Here is a 23,557-nt window from a genome sequence, read left to right as displayed (position 1 = left end):
GTAAGATATATCTTTTATAGAAAAATATTAACAGTTAATTATTACATGCACTAAAGTGCAGTTCGTTACGTAATGAATAACTACAATATTGGGCTCTAACATAAACGACAAGAGATAATAAGATATAATAATTTCTTCTGCAAATTCTGCCTTTCTCTTCCGTGCTCTAATATGCCATAAAACAAGACGTAGCGTAGATAGCTAGCTTCAAATGCGCTCTGCCATTTGCTCTACATATATTTCCAATTTTGAAAAACCCGCCAAAGTGTTCCGATGTGAGTGGTAGCCAATTCTGGCGCAGCATCACTATTGACCGAACATCAGCTCCCAGTCTAACTGTACAATGTTATACTACACTGTGTTTCTTCCGCTGTCGATGAACGGCAGAGATGCACCCACACTTTAGTTCACTAACATCTGAAATGAATGTTCTTTTTTTCAATGCTGCTAAAGAAATAGCAACTACAGGATTCCGCTTAGCTGGGATTGGGCCAAGGTGTCAGTGGTCTGCGGCGACCACAGTGACAACAAGAAGAATAACAGTAGCAACAAAGAAAAACTTGGTTGTCTAATACTTGTAGTTATTGTTGTTGTGGGTGTTTGTGTTGGCGGTGGTAACACCAACCAACGCCAGTAAAATCATTACTATATTTGTGTTAACGTTGTTATTGCAGCGCAGACGGATCCGTGAGTAAGATCCTTGCCCCCTGGACTACGGACTTGGAACAGTGAATTATAGATTACAAGAGATAGTTTGTCAATATAGTTCTAATCCAAGGGTTTACAACTCGTTATGTTCACGTAAAAAACATGCAGCCTTTATGGATATACGATAGGTGAGGACGAATGCTTAGCTGACGGTACGGCGATCGTTTGCTTGTCTCGGTGTTATCCCGAACATTCCCATGAGAATGAATGGGTTTCTTGGTTAGATAATTTGCTCTTTGTGAAACATTAAACAGACTCTTTGATGAAAGCATTTGAAATAGAGAAATCGTACACCGTTTAATAACGTTTAGATGTTTCTAGGAATATATCTGTAGATTTTCATTTGCATCAGTATTGTGACACATTCAATCATTTATTCTTAATGAGTAACAGTCGCTCTTTTACCAGTTCTAGCTTCATTCTGCCTATCACGGAACATTTTAACCGTTGGTAACTTTTTATTTATCGTACAGTGGAGCAATTTACGCCACGGGGGCCCAGTTGAGAATAAAGGCTAGCGAAGATCGGCAAACAGTTTATAGCATAGTAATTTTGTATAATACAGCTAAGTTTAGGAGACATTTTTAAGAGACATGTATTAGAAGGTGGGCTTTTACGGCACGGGATCCACGTGGGCAATTGTGTATTAATGCTGCCAAATATTCACAATTTTTCATGCGTTAGTAGCATTTGGGAATTGTTTGTCGGTGACTAACTTTTGAAACAACTATTTTTGCGCATTTCGCAGAGCTTCTGTTGCACGATAGAGAAACGAAACAATCAGTTTGCCTCCCTAACATTGTTTTGTCTCTACCAGAGTCATATTCTAAAGGTAAACTGAAAATAAGTTACGTTTAATAAAAGTCATTACATCAAGTTACATTAATTACATAACCGTTCCGGGACCTATATGAGACGAGGTGAAGTCGAGTTATCTAGGTTTCGAGCGCAACAAAATTATATGCTATCGGGAACTAATTACATGCTATAGAGCTGCGTATCGCATATACTATGAACTTTGAAGGAGGTCAACGGACTCATAGCATGTGTGTGTATATATTTTCGAAAGGGCTAAAACTAAGGGAGGTGAGTTTGTCTTTGCGGTTGAAGTTTTAGTAAAAATGCTATACTACTTGCGCGTCGTGTAATACAAAGTCAGTAAACAGTGACATCTTGCTGTCGGTAACCTATGTGAAAGCTTCATCCTTGAAGATATCCTTTTTCGAAAGGAGTACCGAAACTCAAGCCACGTTCAAGGTGCATACAGAGACGCGCTGGTCTTATTCGTGTTTTGCCCCTGTATATCATTACTTTCCTTGACTTAGTTGAGGTGACACAACAGAAGTATTACTGCATTACACTTTGCTTGCGAAGCCAAATCTGCGGAATGGTATACTTTCTCCACGTAGAACCATTACCGAGAGTGTGGGATGAGGTCAGGAGATCCAGGCGAAACTGACTCTGGAGGCAAACTAGTTCTGTCCAGCGAACGGAAAAAAAGACGGGAACTCAATGGAAAAGACATTTTAAGCTGGAATGCAAACATTTACTCAGACAGCTAAAGAATGAAATAGACGAAGAAACACAGGGACAGCGAATGATAAAGCCTAGTGGAATAGGAAAAAGGCCCGATGAACGCATCAGTTGCTCATCCCGTCACACGTTCTCAATTTGCATCTTATCATCTTCTGAGCTGATTATTCGTCGGCCAGAGCTCGAGGCGGTGCCAGCCCTTTTCACAGCGAACTACTAGTGTCGGTGACGGGTTCCGATTGTCAGTTGGGTAAACATTGGCACAGAAACGGGCGGTTACAATTAATGCAAGCCTTGGATGCACGAAGAGAAATACATTAACTAGTCACGCCTGGGGTTTGTGGCCCTTTTTAATGGCGACCAGCACACCAATACATAAATTTAATCACGTTGACTAGAATGGTTTCAACTCATTCATTAGAACAACGGTAACTATAAGGGGACACAACTGAGGAACGTTCGGGTCGCAGTGGAGAGGTAAACACGTCTCGATTTGTCCATGTCATCTATGACCGTGCGTGGACGGCTGCTAATTACCATCACGGTAAAATGATACCCTAGTAATAAAGTAAAAAAAGGGGCCGAGACAGAAAGTACATCGTCGACAGACCGCGACCAAATCCCAGAGACGTGTTTGAAACCTAATGTCTGATATTTAGTGGTGACGGCTAATGCAAAAATGTGTGTTGGAAAAAAAACTAAATATAATGGGAAAACACATGAAACGTGAATATAAACTGATAAATAGGTTTGCTTTTTGACCTTATAATTAACACCAAACACTTAACCCTGTTAAAAGCGGCGGCGACCACTGGAACTCAACTTCCATACGAATCATTGTTGTTAGAATCGTCTACCCTTAGTAAATTGGTTATACAATAGTTGAACGACTAAGGGCTTGTGCTTCTGTACGGAAGGTTACGCAAACCCAACATTTGTATCCAAGTCATGTGCTGTACCTAAGGCTCTTCTTAATTAACTGAACGGTTTTATGTTGCATTGATTTCCGGGGTGGCTTGATCCTTACAGCTGAGGCAAGGTTTTTTCTATCATTGCGATGTATCGACCTTATCCCTGTAGCCCCCAGTGTAGAAACTATTCGATAGTTCGAAGCTAGAATCTTCTGCGAAAAGCTAAATGGGCTGGATAGCGAAAATTCAGTCAGTACAATATTATCTTTATCACCTAAAATGGAACCAAAACGTGGTTTCTTTTAAGCTTGAAAACTTGAAACTGCTTGCACTCTATACGAGTTGCCACATGTCATATTTTATCATTATATTTAGTCGCTTTAAACCAGGCGTATATCATTAACGCCATTATATCGACACGCGATAAGTTATATATGGAAGACCTTTTTTCCTCGTTCATTTCCCAACGGAGCTTCATAATTCGTTTGGAGCGATGGCGGAGTTAGTAGATTTTGTTACGGATAATCTGCTGTGCTATTATCGTAATCATTTACGTTCATGTAAGTTACCTTAAATTATTTATATTCTGCTGACTGCCAGTTGGTCATGGTCTGGTAATAGTTCTTTTTTCCAGCAAATTTACGAATTGGTCGGTACGTTAAATTCTTTTTCGTACGATCACAGGATGATCTCGCTCTCTTGTTTTGCTTATAAATGTCGTTTTTAACTTAAATGATTCAATCAAATAATCTGCTTAACTTCTGTTGACTTGTTCTTTTACATTACATGTTTATAGTAAGAGGGGCTTAATAAAGTCCCTGCACCTCCCCACAACTTATTATAAACCATTAAATTGTAGGCGTTTGCGGTCTACATTCTCTAGTTTTACTTAGTTCTGTGCCAACGTTAGTAACAAGAAATAAGTAATAGGAATTTAATCAACAATAGCATCTTCTTCTAAACAGCGATTTTGGGACATAGCAGATCAATACTGACCCACCCTGTTCAACGTGGAGTTTTTCGCATATGCAACACAGAGCCCTCCAGTTGCTTCGTGAACTGGGTTAGATTTTAGCGGGATCCAAAGTAAAGTATGAGACGAGAATATCTGGAACGCTCATATTAGGGCTTCATTTCTATAAAATGTCGGGTCGTTGCCTTTACACAAATGGTTAGATATGCTAGGCCAGATTATATTTCAAGCGGTATTCTCCAACATATAGAAAAGATTAATGGGAGGGACAAGCATTCAAAAAAGCGCGCCAATGCCTACCCTTCAGTTCAACATATTGAGAACTAAACTAGAGAATATACAGGACTACAGTATGTTTGCCTTCACATTCTAAGTTGCTGCCACTTGTCTTTTTTTTTTTCTCAAAATAAGTTAATTCCCCATGCGGTCCTATATTATAAGCATCAGATCAGCGTAAGGGTTCCTGCAAAACTAAGCTCATACTCTCGCACACCCTGTAATTGTAATTGCAAAAATGGAATATTCGTGGAAATTAAAGTTGACGACGTGTACAACTCGATTTTTTAATTGGAACGGCCAAAACGTTTGTCTCCATCTGGCAAAGCAAGTATTGTCGAGGACTCTATTATTCGATTTAGTCTGAATCGAAGACCGTAAAGGATCAATATTTTTTAATAACAGAACTAACGTCTATCTGAAGTTTTTAGTACCCTCCTCAATCAAATCGGTAAGCGAGATAACGCCTGCGGAGTTTTACTCAAGCCAAGACGAGGCCATTCTGTCTCCATGTATACATTGAGCGATTTTCGTTAGCTGGTGGTCACACTAGATCCATTAGTTCTTGTCTTAGTTGAAAGGTTTGCGCAGGGAAACCTGCTACATCTAGAATGGTACATTTTTTTCTTACGGCTTTCGTTGCTCGCTACATCGACGTCTCACACTTATGGTGCGACCATATTTGCTCAACTATAGTCAACCTAGAAAGCTTATGCACGTGTCCCCTGCACAGCTTTTATCTAAAACGGCAAGCGCGTCAGCACTTGTTTAGTGCAATGAGGTAATAATTCGTATCACGTATCGTTAAGCAGTTCCGCACCGCCGTTTACAGGTCCTTCTATAAGATTTCGTTGTTGTTACACATCTATATAAACACACACTTCATATGATTCTAGCTCGTACACCATACTAATATATATTGGTCGTTTAGTTCGACTGGCAAAGTTAGTATTTTAAAAATTACCCCGCCAACCTTTTCTAGAAGCGGGTGCACCAAGCACCACCTTCGATCTTATTCTGAGAATTTCAATTTTTTTTCAGCGAATTCCACTCTAATCTAGGTCATGGCTTCAATGAAAAAAAAATGGTGCAACTGGTATTATCAATACATGATACACAACGCCCGTCCTTCGCTAGACGATTGTGCCCAGTTATCGCTTTTACCTTTTATATTACCTAATCGTCTACATTATGACGAGGTGAGTATTTCGCTATTTTATTTGACCTGTATGACTAAAACTGTCTTCACTTGGTTATTTAACTGTTTTAATATTGAAGATTGCCTTCTCAGCCCTCGGGCACTCTCGTTGTTGGTGATATTTCGCTTTTGCTCTGTATGGCACCGATGGAGGGTGACCGTTTGCCAGCAGTCCTCTACACATCGGAACGGGAACAATTCCCTACGATAGCAGAAGGCTAAAACCCGCATCGCTTCAACGGGTACAACTATACCTAATGCTCAACCTGGATTGGCATGGAGGTCGACAATTCGACCGATTCGGCAATCGTAATGACTGTTTTTCATAACTAGTAGACTTGACGTTGTTGAAAGGAAGGGACCAGCACAAGCAGGTACAATGATTTAGTTTGCAGGACAGAGGACATGCGGGCATATATAAACAGCAGAGATGAGTTTGACTTTCACTAGGTGGGAATATTGCGTCTAAGGCGAACGTGTTTAAGAGCTTACTGGATATGTCGTAAGTTTCGCTACGTAGGACTAATTGTAACAGCAAATTTTCATTCAACCTAATAAACAGTATTTCAGCTTATATATATATATATATATATATATATATTATGGATTCTATTTTAGAAGGACATGGCCCGTTTTGTGAGTTCGCCACAAAAGGCTTCTTGGTCACGGCTTTTGATTCGATTCTTAGCGCGTATTATCTGTGCCGGCTACATTTTTATGCTTCAGACACCCTTCGTCCTGTTGACCGACGCAGCTTTGATAAATTAGCGCACTCAACTAATTACCATAGCATTTTGCATGCTTTGCTTTCGCCAGGATTTGAACCTTTATTTTATCGAACAGTTCATCGGGCAAACATGTTGTTCACTGCGTTATGGCGGGGCAACGCGTGAGCAGGTTAAATACGTTGTCCCGTAGTATACCTCTTGTAAATAACATTTGTCTTCTGCAAGAGAAAGTTTTCAATTCACCACAACTAACTGTTTGACTAAAGACATGATATATATTCACCCGACCCTCTTTTACATGCTTTCCTATGGGTAGTATTCCATAAGGTCGGCTATAGCAAATTAAACTTATCCATTATTCGCTCTCATCTCAAGGGAGAGAACTGCATTTTATCGGAAACCACCCATAACCTTTAATCATTGGGATTACCATGCTATTTTCTTATTTTTTCCGTGCCAATAACTGGGCCGATAGTAAATATCGTTCGATTGCAAATGCAACAAGATTGCCACGGGGTCGCCACTAAAAGAATAGAGCGGTGACATGACATTTGGGAATCTGGGACATGGCGTGCGGGAGGCAACATGGCGCCTGCGTTGTTCTTTCCTCAACGGCCGTATTCCCTTTGGCCGACTCTGCTACCCCTCAGTCTCTACTTCCATCGCCGTTGAGGGTCTCCACCTCCGCTAAGGCGACCGCTATACGATGGCCACCACTGGGCTACAAGAACAGCGATGTTACGGGCTCCGTCTCTGGGATCCGTCTCGCACCTCTACACGGAGGATACAATCCGCCCCGATCTCGCCTGGTAGCGCTGTCGTGCTTTGCTCTAAAGCAGCAACAACATATAGTGTCCTGCTTTCAGGATTCAGCGTCCACTCCCTCCTCCGTAGCGGGGCATCCGCCGGACCATAGCAACTGCCACTGATGCGCTGCTGTAATGATAGTAGAAGGAGCACACTATATCTACGAGTCTATCATGGGCAAAAAGTAACTAAAAGCATTGATACATCTGAAAAAACAACGGCAGACGGTGGAAGCCTGAGGCTGGGGCCGGAGAGGCGGTAGTACACATTCACAAGCTCATATGCGCATATCCTAATAGTGGCGCAACACCCAGTAAAATATGAAGGATATGCAGCAATTACGGTCACGGGGTAAGTAAAACCCCTTGACATTACTTAGCTGCCTCAGCTAAACGATAATAGCGTCGCGGTTTGTTGGTGTGCACATGATTTTGCATCTTTTGTGTCACGCACAGAATACTAAAAAACGTCAGGTGCAAGTATCAATTACATAAGACGACATCAACGAAGCGAATAAGTATTCTGATTATTGATTCACTGGTTGAAAAAGGTAGCTGCGTGCTTCAGGAAGAGTTGAAATAATGACTATCTTATCACGCGCACACGCGACTGTTATTAACAGAATGCCATGACCGGGTAAGACGACGGCCGCCTCGTATTCGCATATTGTATTGCTTATAGCGTTTTGTTTTTGTCTCTTTGCAGTGGTCGTAATATTATCCCATCGTACACCTACCATTGCAGTCAAGCGATGGCGGGAGTATCTCCTTTGTCTTATTGGTTCTTACCGACTTCAGCTGGCCTGGCCTAATTACGAGGACGGGGTTCTTTTGCTTCTTCGTTGCGACGGGTGTAGCTGCCAGTTTCGTCTTCATTCATTCATCCGGTCAGCAGTGTTGCTGGATTTTCGTACTCGCCTAAAAGTGCAGCGACTGCAGGCGTCGACTCGTGCCTTGGCCTCAACCTCGACCGCCTGACAGCTTCGGAAGCAGCGCTCGGCGGGCTCCTGCTCCCCGCAATCTCGTGACGGCATCGCCTATGCTCCTCGATCAGCTTGGCGCCACCTGCGTTCCGCCTACGCAGTGTCGTCCCGTCGGAGCACCGTCGCCTCTCGGTCGACAACGCCGACGATTACCGCTGCCGACTACGCGAATGCGGGGATGGCGCGGCGTCACAGAATTGTCAAGCTGGTGAAGACGGAGAATTAGAGGATGAGCTCGATCGGCAGAAAGACGACGAGAACAACAAAAACAACAACAGCAACAACAACAACAACAGGAAAAACCCGTGGAAATAGCACTGGTTGCAGTAGTCTCTATCGTAGCGGTAACACTAACAGTAGCCGCAGTAATTTTGTTAATTAGCGTCAGCACTGAAAAAGAACAAAGTGCGCTTGATGCTGCGGAGGAAGCGGAGGAAGAAATCGATGAACTTGACGACGATGGCGACCACCACGAAGAACAACGACGACACGACACGACGCTCACGAAATCATCAATATTAGTATTATAGCGATTATTATTATTTTTACTCTTGCTATCACTCGAATGCACGCAGCAGTGAGGGACGACAGGGGGCAATAACATGGGCGGCCAACCAACGCAGGCGAGGATCGTAACGAGAGAGCAAGACAATCCCAAAATCCAAAACGGTGATTCTTCGTCTTTCGGCGACGACGACGGCTTTGGCCGCTGCAATTGTGGTCCGGCTCCCGCTTCTGACGCTATAACTTCTGTGACGACGAATTTGAGTACTGAGACGCCGTAATCAATGCTGATTTCCAGCAAGCAGGCAGCCAACCGCCGCGCAACCTTGTTGCCTACACCAAGAAGCCTGCTGCTGCTGCAGGAACCCTGTCGTCGGTCCTTCCGTCCGTTGCTCGGACCCGCTGCTGCTGTGGATCGAGCGACTAGCCACCGAACGGCAGAGGCGAACAGCAGCCCTCGAGCTTTCGGTCAACAGCAGCAGCGCCAGCAGGCGATAGGAACGCAGAGCATCGTGGCGCGAAAGGGCGGAGATTCACTAGTGGAAGGCAAAGATCTTCCTGCTTGTCGGTTACCTGATTCCATCCACTCCTTTCTTCCTGCCGCTGCTGGTACTCGTGCTCTTTCTGAGCAGCAAGGCTTTTATTCAAACCTAAGCCAAGGCTTTTAATAGGTCTCTTCCCTCACCCAAAATGCTTTCGGAGCGCCATCTCCGCTCTTGCCGTTGCCTCCACCGCCTCATCGTTAGCTGTCCCTAACGCCAATGCCCAATGCCCAGCATATACTGTTTCCCCACAAACAGCCCTCCTCCTCCTTCGTGTTACCTCACCTGAAAGAAAATGGCATCGAATTGCCAGGCACCCGCAGGACAACCAAGGCCGAACCCAACGAGCCAACGAACATAACCAGAAGAAACGAGAGGGCCTTTCGCGTCGTCTGCTTTCGTCTCGTAGATCCCTCGTTTTGCCTTCGCACACGAGCGCCCTCTTCTTAAGACCTGTCCCTTTCTCAAGGGGTAGTGCAGCAAAAGCAGAAGTCTGTAAATGCAGACTTTAAACTTCTTTCATTGAAAATGCTTCAAATAAAGAACGACAGATAGAAATTAAGACGGAAACAATCAAGACACAGGCAAGTTCAGATATGAGCACGCTCACGCCTTTACAACGACAGCTTTGCACGAGCCGTAAGTATCCGTATGGCGCCCCATGAGTCTTACAGGAAACGTTCAGCCTCTTCCATCTCGCTACAGCTACGAGCAAGTTTATGACGGCAACGACGTTTGTACCGCGCTCTACTCGACTCTCGTGGGGAACAGAGCGGAGCCTGATGTGGCTGGTTTCGTGCAACCGGCTCAAAAAGCAACGAATGGAAAAAAGTAAAGATATGAATGAAAATGAAAGTACAGCAAGCGGACAAACAAGACAAGATTATTCATATAGGAAATAGGAAAATGCGGAGAACGGCAACAGCCACATCAGAAAAACGGTAAAGGCAAAGGGAAAAGTCCAAGGGCAAGAAAAAGCAAGAAGACCAAACAGCAAACGACAAAGAGGGAACAAAGACGGTAAATAACGGTCGGCTCAGCACCTCTTAACGATCACAGCATTAACGAGGATTGACTTGACTGAGCGTTATCCGAATGGAAACCTGTAGTAGTAACTCTACATTCAGTCGTAGAGGTAGACTTCACCCAGCGGGGAATTTCGGGCCGCTGTAATACCGTCGACTGCACAGTATATCGTCAATTTAAGAGGTTAATAGGAAAGAACATAACCGTGAGGTTGGTGAACTGATGATACCTCATCGCGCAGTAGATAATAGCATCCTATTTAGAGCAAACCATGATGAAAGTGCGCATTGAAAAACCATAGGGTTGCCAATTGGAGTATGTAATTTCCCCGAAACAATTTCTAGTAGTATAGTGACCGCTACGACGAATAGAGGTACTTTATTTATTATATAAAAATATGGTGAGGTGCTTCGATGACATCTTCGCCCTAAAGAAGACTATTAGAAACCGGAATGATTCGGGCCTTTATCCTACCTACCACGTAAATATAAGATAATGAAAACAGGTATTTTGCAGAATTCCCTTACGTCATAATAAATTTCAAAAGGCCACTGTTTGCGATTAAGACTACAAAAATAATTTACATGTTATCTTTATAGCACGATATCATTACGAAACTATTGTAATATCTGCACTAAATTTTTATCTTCGTTTTTTTCGAACGCTTCTGTGAATAGAAAAAAACAAGACTCACTACCTGATATTTTAGATTTGTATTCATTGGTAGTTATTGTAGTAACGTAAAGGGCCGTTGATGTGGAGGGGCGTGCTCTAGAATGCATCAGTTGTTCTTGGTCTGTGTCCGCTATTTCCACCGGATGCTCCCGTCGTTTGCGTTTTCAAGTCCACGCGCAGTTACACGTGACGCTTTAAAACTCAGAATGCCGAAAACGGATACGGGCCAGAAAAGTTGCTTGTTCTTGGAATTAGATAACAGTTTAAGCCAGGCAAGATTCTCATTCTCACAAGGCCGAAAATGTTCCAACCAACAGTCATAGCTTCGCAAATGGCTTAAAGGCACCGTGACGCTTGTCCCATTTGGATAATTCTCAGAGTCTACATATGACCTTAGATTGGCAATTGAGTGCGCTCAAGATTGGCGTTTAATTTGCATAATTTAAATTGAAACAAAACGGGCACACAATATGTAGACTCTGAATTTAGAAATTAATTACTCTGAATAAGCTTTATCTATATACATCTATGTATTCTTAAACTACGACTTTTGGTAATTTAGTAAAGCGGCGACACAAATTGAAATGAGATATCTGTTACATCACATATGGAGTCATCCAGCCATCAGTTGAATACATAGCGACCAGACTGGGTAGCGTCATCTTAATTTTTTTTCTAACCTAGCTACGCCTATTGAAATCCGGTTGTAGTAGTCGATATATTGAGTCTCTCTTACCACGTTTCGGTAAAATCCAATTAGTCTTGAGCCGTAAGCACTACTTCGAGGACAAGACGGTACCCGGCAGTAGAACGTGGGCAAAGAACAACACAGCGGCACGGTGTTCGTGACGACTTTAATTACAGAAGCCAGTACGTTTGTCAAAAGCAGCTGGAGATCGAAAAGGCGATATAAGGACATTCAGCGTATTTGGCATGAAGTCTGTCCTGCCTTCGATCCTTGAATCAACATTTATTAAGACGCTTCCGAAATATGCTCTCTATTGTTATGCACAAAGCGGAGGTGGCCGATTAAAATAAATTCTCCGCTGTCGGCCGGAATATCAAACAGAGGTGTAAGGGTGGTGTTGACGTTAGACTGTAATTAAAACTAATCGCAAGCAAGAATCTATATATATATATATATATATATATATATATATATACATATACATATATATATTACACAATAATAAAACCACCGTTGAAAAAATTATATAAGGTAGATCGATAAAACAAAAACTTTTTTGCGGTTTTACCGTATTCAATGCTAGATATATATTTTTGACTTACTTTCAGTGCTAGCTGACCCTAATATAAATACACTTCAACAACAATGTTTTTGTTAGGGAGTATATCAGATTCGTATCTGTGTTTGATATATGCTTTAACATACACCACAGGTGCTACGATTAGCAAACCCTATGTTTCGAATTTTACGTCCGATCCCGTCATTGGACTTTTATTAAATGGCTGCCTCTTACCACAAAACGAAATGTGTCTGTGGCCGGGTGATCATACATGATTATCAATAATGTTATTTGGGTTAATTAACTTTTCTGGTCAGATTTTACAGATCTGGTGTTATTTTTTTCGGCTTCCTTTATCGTTTTAATCGAAATTATTAGAAAATTTACTCGTCCTGTAACCTTAGCCGTACAGCGCAACTATAAGTGCAGGACCCTTGTTATTATCGTTGTTACCTAGACTAGGTCAAAAAATCCCAACGTGTCTCTAAAAATACGTAAAAATATTAAGCTATCACGGGGATTTTTTCATAAACCCAGATTAAATCTGTATACTTTAACTTTCGTTCGTAAATCATCGTGCCATGCTGGTTTGTTCTCTCCTTGCCATCGTTCCATGCTACATATCCTATTTAAAAGATTTTTGAATTAGAGAGGCGTCGAGGGATCATCCTGCCACACATTTCACGCTTTTATGCAAAAAAGAATAATTTTTAATATTTCTGACCAGGGTTTTATGTCGCTTGCACTTACACTAAAGACCAGCAAAGTACCATTACCATAGAGGAAGAAGATTGAAAAGGAAGTTAATTGTTGATCATGGGTCGTAGTCATTATATCTTATTCAATCCAGAAATGCGATCAGAATTTTTGCTCGCACGCACCTTACTCGCATTGTACTTGAGACGCGAAAAATAACCAGCCAGTCACTCGACATCCGGCAACCATATGCTAGCCTAAGTCCACATAACTGACCTTTAGGCCAGGCCAAGTCGGTATAGGTAGCACTGTTATGGCGAGCAGGATGCAGCTGCAAACCGCTTGCAAACCCCCGTTCGAAAAATGACTAGCTACGCTAGAACAGTCGTGTGAGTAGCGGTTTCCCACGATCGTCCTGGACTTGGATAGAATTGGAACAAGGGTACCATTGAAAGTATATACGTCGCGAGTTGTTACGAGCAGAACATGAGAAAGTTTCCACGTTAGGCCCGCGTCAGAAAAGCCAGCAGGCGAGTTCTCTTCCAACTAGACTAGATCACCGAACGTAACTGTACAGGTGTGCTAGGCGAATGCAGTCAGTGTTGTCGGGCGTTTGTAAAAGTCATTTTTCCTCTAGTTGTGAGGCGGCAGACTTCAGTAGACCGTCTGGACGACGGTTATGGAGGACGACGGGAGGTAATGCAGAGGGGGAAACAGGAATGCAGGTGGCTGTAAAGGAAAATTAGTTTCTGGAAATCATCTGGTAGAGGGCAAACAAATTATCCATGGCTGTAATGTGTCAAAATGGAGAAGATGCGATTTGATTTGTTCAAGCGAAAGTCGTATATCACTATTTTCGATATGCTCGATGTTCGGCGTGCAAATGTTTGTATCTCGCTGTTATAATGAGAAGATAAAGATGACGTAAAATCATGCGACGAAAAGCAAACGTTTGTATAGTACTCGGTGCCTCAAGATAACGAACAAGGGGTTTTTAATTTAGGTCACTATTAAAACCAGTGATATTTGATAGAGCGTATGTAAGTGTGTCTTGAAGCGAAAATGTTTGTTTGGCGAAAAACGGTTACAATGGCGCATATGGAATGAATAATTCCTCTTCTTGAGAATTTCACTTGGCGTGGTATTTGGCGCTGAGTGAAATCAACCTAGATAAACAAAAAGAACATGCGCTTGTATACGTCATGTATAAAACCACGTTAAACCCGGGTGTATTTTATCGATTTTTTCTTACGTGTTTTCTGGTGAATCTCCTAATAGGCATACAGCGAGTGTTTGTAGCCAAGGGGAAATCCACAATAATGATCATGAGTCTTGCGCTGCTCAAAACTCGTACAAAACATATGTGATCTTTATGCGCATATGGGGTAGTTAATGCCAATGTTCAGCGCTAATCAACTGCAGGCATCTCTCTGTTTCGAGTTCTATGTCAAAAATTGCCGTTAGACATTTCGTCAAACGGACAAGACCACAAAACAAAGTGTGTTTATGCCTGGATTCGAACCCAGACCAAAACAAGCATGCAAAGACGTTACCTACTAGGCTATCACGAAGACAACCGCAGGAATTTAATACGTCTAAAGTTTGTGCAAGCATCCGCCCTTTTTATGATCGTGTAAGTGTACGCCAACTATAACTTCCTCCACCTCTAATGAGAATTTGCTAACTAAACATTTCCGGCTCCCGTTTCATGCCTTAAATAGAAAACCATGAGCAGTGTTAGGCGCATTGTACTCCTGCATTGCTCCAAGTCGCTGACGACGACCGAACAGTTTACTGTTCCTATAAAAAAAAAAAACAAACAAATATTCTCTTATCGTCGAGACAGGTGACGACCATCTAACCTATTGAATGCAGACATGTATGCGTGCATTATATGGGTTTGCTAAACTTAGAGACACATGGTGTTCCATGTCCTGATTTGGGCGTAGACAAACTTCGTTTTGCGCTGGGAGCTAGCGGCCTGAAATAATGTTTCACGGCTCAAGTACCGAACGCAAAACACGAAGAACATGTAGATTTGTTTATGAATACAAGTCTACGTATAACAGATAAGGGAGAAGGCTTTATTAAATTCATATATCTGATAGGAACAAGAAAATCGCGCAAACATAGCCTATAAACGACATAGCCAATATACAAATACATACATTTCTGTATATAAGCATATCTGTAGATCCTCCCTTCTTGACGCCCCTCATTTCAGGTATTCTGCTACACACACTGAGGAACTGCGTTAGGCTAGGTAGCACCAGTCAGTAACTCAGTGACACTCCCGTATTCACGAACAGTAAAGGCAGCTCAAAGTGTGCTTCCGAAATCCTCTCCGTCCCCCTTCTTTATCCCTTTATATCGCCAAATAATCATATTGTTAATGCCGTGTTTAGGTGTACACCTTGTATGGTCTCATAGTACGGTATATAGCTGGGCGTACTTACGCTTGGCCGTGACGCCCACTGATGTTTTTAAACTTTCCCCCTCTCCGGCCCCCCACACCAGTCTCCTTCATTTGATCCTTGGAAGGTTTTCGACCGTGAACCTAGCCCTGTACCGTAGCTTAGCTTGCTCTGGCCTGTACCAACCAAGCTAGGATGGATAGTTGACTGGTTCTAAAGTGACTGTGTTAATGGTCGCTGGCTGCTGGCGAAAGGTACCAGTCAGACGCGCGGAGACATCAAGCGTGACGCGAGGGACACTGAGTTCGAAGCGGTTGGGCCTTTGAGTCTCCGTCTAAGTGACCGACGCTCAGTCGTACGCTTTTCTGCTATAGCCCCTCGAACGCTGTTTCAGCTGTTGGCTGCCGACTATGTCAGTAATTACGACGAGCTCACGTTTAGCTTGATCACAGGCAGGAAGCGATCTGCAGCGAAGTGTTGGCATGTTTGGAGATCTGCGGGCTGGCAACCTCGATTTTGACCTTGAAACGAGGAGGCGCACATTAGAGTGATTTACATGGAGTGGACATATTGATCGTGAGAATGAGTGTATGTAGGCACCAGTTCTTATAGACACTGCACCTAACTATGTACGTTCCTCTGGGCACTTCCCCAGACAACATACAGTTATATAGGCAAGCATTGAGATCGGTGTCTTTTAAGACACCGCTTCATTCTGCCTTACGAGGATTTACCTAAAGCACTACCATAGTTTTCATGACCTACTTGAATAAGTTAAACGTGCATGCGTACACACGCACGCGTTACAGATAAGCCCTGCAATATTCATAGCCGTACAAATGGTAACAAACCGAACGGGGCATTACGTATCGCTTAGTGAAGCAAAGTCACCAGATGCGATGTTGGCGTTTCGCATAAGATCTTCCAATTCTATAATCTAATTCTCTCAAACAGACACTGCCTTAGCACCAAACTGCTTCTTTAAGGCTCAAACATACGGAGTACGATGTTGCTTCTGATCGCCACTCTGATTGTTTAATCAACGCGGTAATCTACATAGCCATCACGTTTATTAGCGTGATAATTTAGATTGCGTGACAGCTCAACCTGACAAGCAGCGGGTTTGTCGGGCTGGCAGCGTCCTCACGCCTGCGATCATGAAAGAACCGCGCAACGCGGAGTTTCGGATGCTTGCATAGGTAGCAACATGCATGCGCGTACTCATCAACGTAGTCGCTATCTGAAGCGAGGCGCCTTCGGTCCAGACAGCCATAGCGTACTCGTTACATGGCGTTTAACCGGAAGCCCCATGTAATTATGGCGGCGTAGACAAAAGTGGTAAGGTAAATGAAGTTGGTCAGGTTACGTATGTTGGGCATACGGTTGCGCATATGAATTGATAAGAAGATGGTTCGCTTTGAATGCCGCAGCGCCCTTTAGACTATGTGAGAACTTGAGCATTGCTCAAACATCAGACCTTGCTAATAGAGGTGTATCTATCTGTCTATCATGTTTCCTATCGTGTAGCTTCTCAGGGACGGGAAGCATGAAGCAAACTTGACGACTGGCTAGATAACGTGTGTGTGTAAGTTTAACTGCTCGTTCGGACAGTCAGCCTATGTACTTATGCTTAGGAAACAACGTTACTTATAGTGCACACAAGAAACTTAAAACACTTAGAAAAGTGGTTGGTTTCAATGGAACATTTGATACTATTGCAAGTAAAACTGCCACTAGTTCGATTTGTACACAAGTCATATGACGTCGTGTGTATTTCGAACAGAATTTATCAGAGAATAAAGAAGTAACTTGTCAGGATAGAGATATGATGCGTCGGCCCCCGCAGCGGCAGCCATTTTTTTCTTGTTTTTTAAGAACATTTCATAGAGGTTATGGTGCAAACATATGACCAAGACAACATATCATAATTAGTTGTAACACGGCCAGGTTCCTCAAATTATCTTTCAGATAATCAGCTACCAGTCATAGGTTTATGGAATTACAATTCTGACAAGCGTATATTTGCGCTCGTTACGTAGAATTTACACGTATCTTAATTTTACGCAAATCAAAATCAGGAGACGTATTTGCCTGAATTTGTTGAAAGACTGTAGCAGTATATTGAACGCCAATTAGCTAGACAGCATCGAAAACATTGCCTAGTATTTGCTACCACGATTTGGTACGCGTAGTTAATTAGAAAAGCTACTAATTTTAGGGTGCACCATTCCATTGTCGCGTACAAGTTAAGCGGAAGCAAAATCCCTCCTAAGCTCGACGAGGCCTAAATAGGAATCCGGCTGAGCGGCACGTCAAAGACGATAGGACGAGTGTCGAATCTGCACTTTAGGCTTCTATTCGACGTCAGCTGCCGCATTAGATGGGGTGAGAGCTCGAAAATCAATTACGGATATTTGCGGCATTGCCTTGCTTCAACGCTTGCTACCGATTATATTAATTAAATCATTTTAACATTATTGTTATACCTTCAGCAGGATATTATTTATATCTAAGGAGGCATTCAATCTTTTTACATAACGCTTGGTGATGAAAATGAAATTATTTCCTATTTTAAATAGTCGCCTATTGTGTAACAACAAATGGGGTTATAATTCGTACTATCCTATAGTAGTAATACCTGCCTGAAAAAAAATTTGGAGCAATATACGCGCTACGCGTCCTGTTACACGTTAGCCGTTCCGCTGTGTACATGCAGCACGATGTCTAGCCGCAAGCGAAAGTTACTGGAGAACAGGCGATATTTACGCATTACTTTTCGATGTTATTGTTTATTGAAAAATATGAATCTGTTGTGAGCTACATATCAGTCTTCATCAATAGCTTTTACCTGGCTGGACGTGTGCTTTCGCTGTGGAAGCGAAGACCGTTTCGCTTCCGAGACGCATTGAAAGTGGTACGTATTAGATTTACGTGACGCGTGCCTGCGTGATAATTTCACTGAACTACCAGCTAAAACGTTTTTTCGCTAAAGGTGAAAGAGACCTCGGTCTAATCGAATCTGATGGAAAGCAAAACAACTTTCCTTTTAGAAGCCGTGAAATTTGTATACGTAACAGCGACACCATCGTAAAAAGCCTCTACGATTGCACAATTACTCCAAGAACAATTCTTAGCCGCAGATCAGAACAGTGGAAAAGATGCCTATAAGCTTCTATTGACATCTCTTCAAGCTCATGGTAACTTTTATGCGTTCGCCATTTCAATTTTCGCTAGAGGTACCTATTTGGTTCTATTGGAATGTTCTTATGAACTGGAACATCAGTTAAGTTTAACGTGAACTCACAATGTGGTATGCTTTTATTGATATTCCTAATCATTCACCCGACAAAGTAATAATTGGACAAATGGCCTGCTATAACTCATATAAAGATTGATCCCTAATTTTGGCTAAAGCAGTCTAGAAAAAAGACCTGCTTAGTTGGCCTATAATGCAGCACCGATGTGCAACTACAACTGTAATGTTGTCCTGCCGCACGCAGGTGCACCAGTTCAAGTCAATAAACTATTCTTAGCCTTTGGTGTTACTGATTATTGTACAGATTGCTTTCCGACTTTTGATACATACTACCGTGTCATACTGGTGTATATATCATGTTTATTTCTATACATCCGCGTATTCGATGCGTGTTATTATGGTGTACTCATCAGCTCCCGCTTAAAGGCAAACTCGTTCGGATAGTGCCTACGGGAACCGCTTACATGCTCCACAACTCATATACTCTAACTGATCAGGCTTACGTACAGGCATACAGGCTAACATTCGAGTTTCCCCTGCGATGGCCGGAAGTCCTTTCTGGCCTAGGCAGAGAGGTACTGTGTCAGTAAATGATATGCGCGGCTATAAGTCCGTACATATTGCGTTCTGCAGGTAAGAGCGTCAGTCGGGATCAACCTAGGATAGCTATCCCATCTGCAAGTCCAGGATAGCGCGAAGGACGATGATAAAGTTTTGTGGTTTTACTTGGCGGACATATGCGGCTTGAGCGATCTGAGCAGACTCCTATTCATAGCGTCCTCCGGGTAGCCACTGCCCGTACGACGTCACTCATATGGAAACGTCAGTGGAACTCGAAATAAAAGTGACTCGATGCAGCCGAATAGCTAGATGAAGTTGTAGGGAGAGGGGTTATTGGAGCTGGATATAAAGGGACGTCGGACATAACGGTTGTTGGAACCCAGACTATGCGGACACTCAATTGAATTTAGACGGGGGCACAACGATTACTTATGGACCAGGTGAGCATTATTACATATTCAAGGGACACCTAACCAGTGGGCAGGATTTGAGATCTAATACTAGTGGAGTTAGAGGGGTAATCGGGCAGCACATATATCCGAAAAGGAGTGCATGGCCTGATATTCGCTTCAGCTATTGAAGCTGAATTAGCTACCGCTGCCTGATTATAATTGGTTTCGCGAGTTGATTGTACGTTTCAAAAGGGAAGGTTGTTGCCAAGGTCGTAAACTAGCTAACTTTGAGCAGATAAGTTGATGACTTAGTGAAATCACAATGGATTTTGAAGTCCAAAGCATTATTAGCGTCGATATCATCATTTTGAAGCGCATTGACTTTATTAAGGCAGCTTCGACAGACCATTTGGATACAATGCAATGTCAACTACACTTCTTTATGCTACACAAATGAATTGTGCTACAGATTACATAAGCTACGATGGTTTCAACATTATAGTTTTTTAATATCGTTTGTTTACATAATAACATAAAAGGTAAATCAAACAAATGACACCTAGGCATTTGATATAATTTTTTTTCTATACATTTTTATTACTATGCGAATATACAATTGAATTTGATAAAACTTTTTTTAAAAAAAATTATAAAAATTTGTAAAAAATTTTATAAAAAAAGATGATATAACAGATTCTACTTAGTTCAAAATGCATTATTATATTTTTCGCATAGATTTATATCAGATAAAATGTATAGTATCTAATATTTGGCAGGATATATCATTTAAGCTGATGATATCAACTAATTTTATTCTAAAAATGTATAAGTGGTGTTTATGTGTATCACGCCTATCGGGCCGCTCTTATCATTCGTTTAACGTCTACAATATCTATTACTATTTTAAATAGTTTAATTAGGTAGAAACACATAATTCTCATTCAAAAGTGAGTTAAAATCGATTTCTGATCCGAGTTAAACCAACAAAATCCAGCCATTGGAGGTGAGGTATAAAATCAGGCCAGCGTGGCCAAAGGCATTTAGCTCTTGCCCGGAGTATCTATGGCCCATTCTATGGTAATTCAATATTCACTGAGGTTGGAGCAGTCAAAACCATTAAAATTGGGCCAAATGTTTTTTATAAACGAATTTTAGAACAAAGAATGGATGGGCAAAATATCGATATTTGTCCGGTTTCTAAACTCTTGCCGGATTTTCTTGTGGATATTCGAGTTTTGATATTCGGAAGCAATCTTTTGTCTGTTGATAATACAGTGCTCGGAAATCGTAAAATGCGTTCACCACTGTGGACCCCGTTCTGATCAAGCCGGCTAAAACGTATATTATTGTTAGGAGGGAAACATTAAGATTTCAACCTTATTTGTCTTTATAAATTTTTCATTATCTAATTTTTTCAAAATATGCACTGCACGATCATATAGATGTTATTTTTAAAAAAGTACCAATCAAACTAATTGAATCTCCATGCTTTTCGACGGTCGTACCCAACGCAGATTCTGCCTGATCATAGGATTACCTCATAATAATAAGTCTGTACACAGGTTCCATACAAAAGAGTCCATCTGTATCACCAATAGTCTGTCGTAGCGACGTTTCTCTGTATGTTGCCTATGATACAGGCCGCTACAAACAACGGGCGGTTATTTTAGCGGGCGTTCCTATATCAGACTTCCTTTTAGATCCGTAGCATCCTGTTGATTCACAAAATGTTCTACCCACCGCAATAGAATTCACTCTCCTAGGTGAGCTGTGTGTTACACTCTGGCAGTAAGCGTTCTAAGATCTCTGGTTCCATTCCATGCTTACAGGTACAGTCTTTTTGTATAGCGGGCTTAAACAATTTTTGCACATGCCTCTAGTGAGCATTTTCTGTTGTCGCCGTAGGCCCGCATTGTGGTAGTAGTAGGTCCACCATTTTTGCGAGACTTTTTTTTTTTCTCGTACACTGTATAGTTTACCATTATAGACACTTCAGCGCTTGCTCTTCAGGGGGTATGCGGAATTTCTTCAGACATGCCTATTGGTATGTCGACAGCTGAACCCGTTCGTATTCGTTGACGTTTATATAGTTTCTATTGTTTTAAATTTTCTCGTACCCTGTTAGTTACTACCAAAGGCCTACATCATTGTCGCTATCGCTATGCCGACGTTCGTGTGACATATTCGTTCCAACATGAAATCCATTCTTGTTTTAACTGTCACGCTTTTTGAATATGCTGCATATTGCCATTGATTGTCCAGAAATTCTGATATTTTGACGTCCTTCAAGGCCCACTTTGGTGCGCCTCATTGGTCCCTTCCCATCATTTTCTTTTTTTTTCTTGATTTTGTTAGCAGTGCGCTTGCACGTCTCAGGCTGAATAAAGCTTTCTTTGAAAGCATCATTCTTATGGCGTTCGATTTGCTAAATAGCAACCGAAGTTTGTGCGTTGCTTCGACGTCCTCGTAGGCGGTCTGTGACAACAATCCAGCCCGTTTTTCTGGTTCAATTCGAGTTTTTCAGGTTTGTTCTCCTCAAGGAGTGTGATAACACCGTTTTTCTCATATAATAATCAATCTAAGTATTGCGGGCTTCGTACTTACAAATTGCTCTTGTTGGCTCTGTTGTGTCCTTCGGTAGGATCTAGGAAACGTCTATTCTACTCCCCAGTCGTTCCTATCTTCGACATCAGTATTAACATGTTTGTATCTTTTTGAATCCAGTGTTCCAGTGCCTTCCGCCAGAGGTCGTACCAGTGGATTAGTTCGCGTTTCAGTAGCTCGGTTGCTATTTTCTAAGAGAGGTAGTTCTATTCCGTTGGGTATTTTTCGACTGTTATCTGCAGCTCACAATAAATTAGTTTGCGTGCACGGTCCCCAGGGGCGAAGAACCCTTCCACTCTGGAACCGCGTAAGATGTGCTGATCTCTTACCGTTTCTGGCGTTGTTCGTACGCAGATGCTTCTTATTCATATTCAGTTAGAAGTACTTCAAGCGTTTTTCTCAAATAGGATCCAAATTTCCCGATGCCTTAAAAGCTTCTCGTTGTATAACTCGCGCCTTCGAAAACACAGAGCCTTCTGAAATGTGTTTGGATGCATGGAAACTGGTTCGTAGTAAGCTAAATATAGACTTATTATCTATGTTAGGTTCTTTAAAACTATCGATCAAATGTCTTAGTTCATAAAACCAATTTACTGCTTGAATCGAATACGTTTGTATATTTAAATATAAATCTCGAATAAGACGCCCTAACAGCAAAAGGTTTCAACACTGTAAACGATGGCATCTTAGTTGATTTCTACGAGAAAGGCAGCGATATTTAAAGCCATGTTCTGCCTATACTGTTTTTTATTTTTTTTTTGTAAAACGAGACCTAGAAAAAATTATAGGTACGTTTGTAGGTAATAGTAACTTCTAATTCTGAAGAAATGTTAGCTAATTCTAAGCTAAACTGGAATAATATTATGTCAGAATAAAGATCGAAATTATTGCAATAATAGATTAAGGCCATATTATCCTATTGCTGACTGGGATAGTATGTACTTGATAACAATTCTAAAGTTATCACTCAGTAATTTATACGATGCAACATTAATGCTGATACCAAAAAAGAACATATTGTACGCAGGCTATACTCAGTTTCATCGAGTACTTATTTTAAACTTACTGAGTATTCTTCTTCTTCTGTAAACTTCTGCGTTTTCAGTTCAGCTCGTTACAGCCGAATCTAACACTATACAGGTCATACTTTTTGTCGTGCAGAACTGGAGTACATTGGGAAGGTTGGATGTACATTACCGGCCATGAAGGGTATAATGGCCAATAATGCCGCCAAACGTCGAGATGGGAGTAGCAATAGATCCATTGCTGGAACTCATCATCAGACGCACGCATAGACCAAAAACCGTCATAAACCTTATATTGTTAAGACGCCTGCCCTGCCTTGGCTCTCTGAAATGCGCGAATATTCATCATCGATGCTGAGAGTATTGATCGGTTGCTGACTGCTATCGATGTTCGGCGTCCGGTGGCCTGATAATGACGGCACTAACTACGTGACAAGCGTTATTTGTCATCGCAGCTAGAACACGACGGGCAAACAGCGGGGCTTTTGAAGGCGTTGCT

The 23,557-nt window shown here is 41.9% G+C and overlaps 2 protein-coding genes across 11 annotated transcripts in view; one reads left to right on the top strand and one right to left on the bottom strand.

Moving 5' to 3' along the window:
- LOC111246218 (gamma-aminobutyric acid receptor subunit beta-like) overlaps positions 1–23,557 on the bottom strand; it is a 54,722-nt gene that overhangs the window by 26,070 nt on the left and 5,095 nt on the right. For 2 of the 7 annotated variants that reach the window (XM_086982652.1, XM_086982655.1), the window contains exon 2: positions 22,363–22,509. The exons of 2 other annotated variants lie outside the window; for them this stretch is intronic. The gene's annotated coding sequence lies outside the window, so the exon portion shown is untranslated. Of the gene's footprint in view, positions 1–7,922; positions 9,299–22,362; positions 22,510–23,099; positions 23,230–23,557 lie in introns of those variants that run through there. 3 more of the 7 variants (XM_022795454.2, XM_022795457.2, XM_086982654.1) reach the window with 2 other exon arrangements.
- Positions 102–23,232, top strand: LOC147756646 (uncharacterized). Of its 4 annotated transcripts, none has more exons than XR_015323082.1 (3): positions 153–836; positions 5,443–5,600; positions 23,139–23,232. XR_015323082.1 is itself a non-coding variant. In XM_086982658.1 (2 exons), exon 1 carries the CDS (start codon positions 6,894–6,896, stop codon positions 7,254–7,256), a length of 363 nt encoding a protein of 120 aa, XP_086838784.1. In that variant the 5' UTR covers positions 5,613–6,893; the 3' UTR covers positions 7,257–7,485; positions 7,840–10,891. The 4 variants fall into 4 exon arrangements, 1 of the variants encoding a protein (XP_086838784.1); XR_015323081.1 differs by lacking the exon at positions 23,139–23,232 and adding an exon at positions 7,840–10,891 and having other exon boundaries at positions 155–836; XR_015323080.1 differs by lacking the exons at positions 5,443–5,600; positions 23,139–23,232 and adding an exon at positions 7,840–10,891 and having other exon boundaries at positions 102–836.

This window comes from Varroa destructor, unplaced genomic scaffold, assembly GCF_002443255.2.
Source record: "Varroa destructor unplaced genomic scaffold, Vdes_3.0 BEIS01000003.1, whole genome shotgun sequence".
NCBI classification, from domain to species: Eukaryota; Metazoa; Arthropoda; class Arachnida; order Mesostigmata; family Varroidae; genus Varroa; species Varroa destructor.
Note: the sequence above shows the minus strand (reverse complement) of the source record. Positions and strands in the feature narration are given on the sequence as shown.

What these genes read in the sequence shown, in the direction of transcription:
- LOC147756646 (XM_086982658.1), top strand. Translation starts at nt 6,894, where the DNA reads ATGGCGTGCGGGAGGCAACATGGCGCCTGCGTTGTTCTTTCCTCAACG.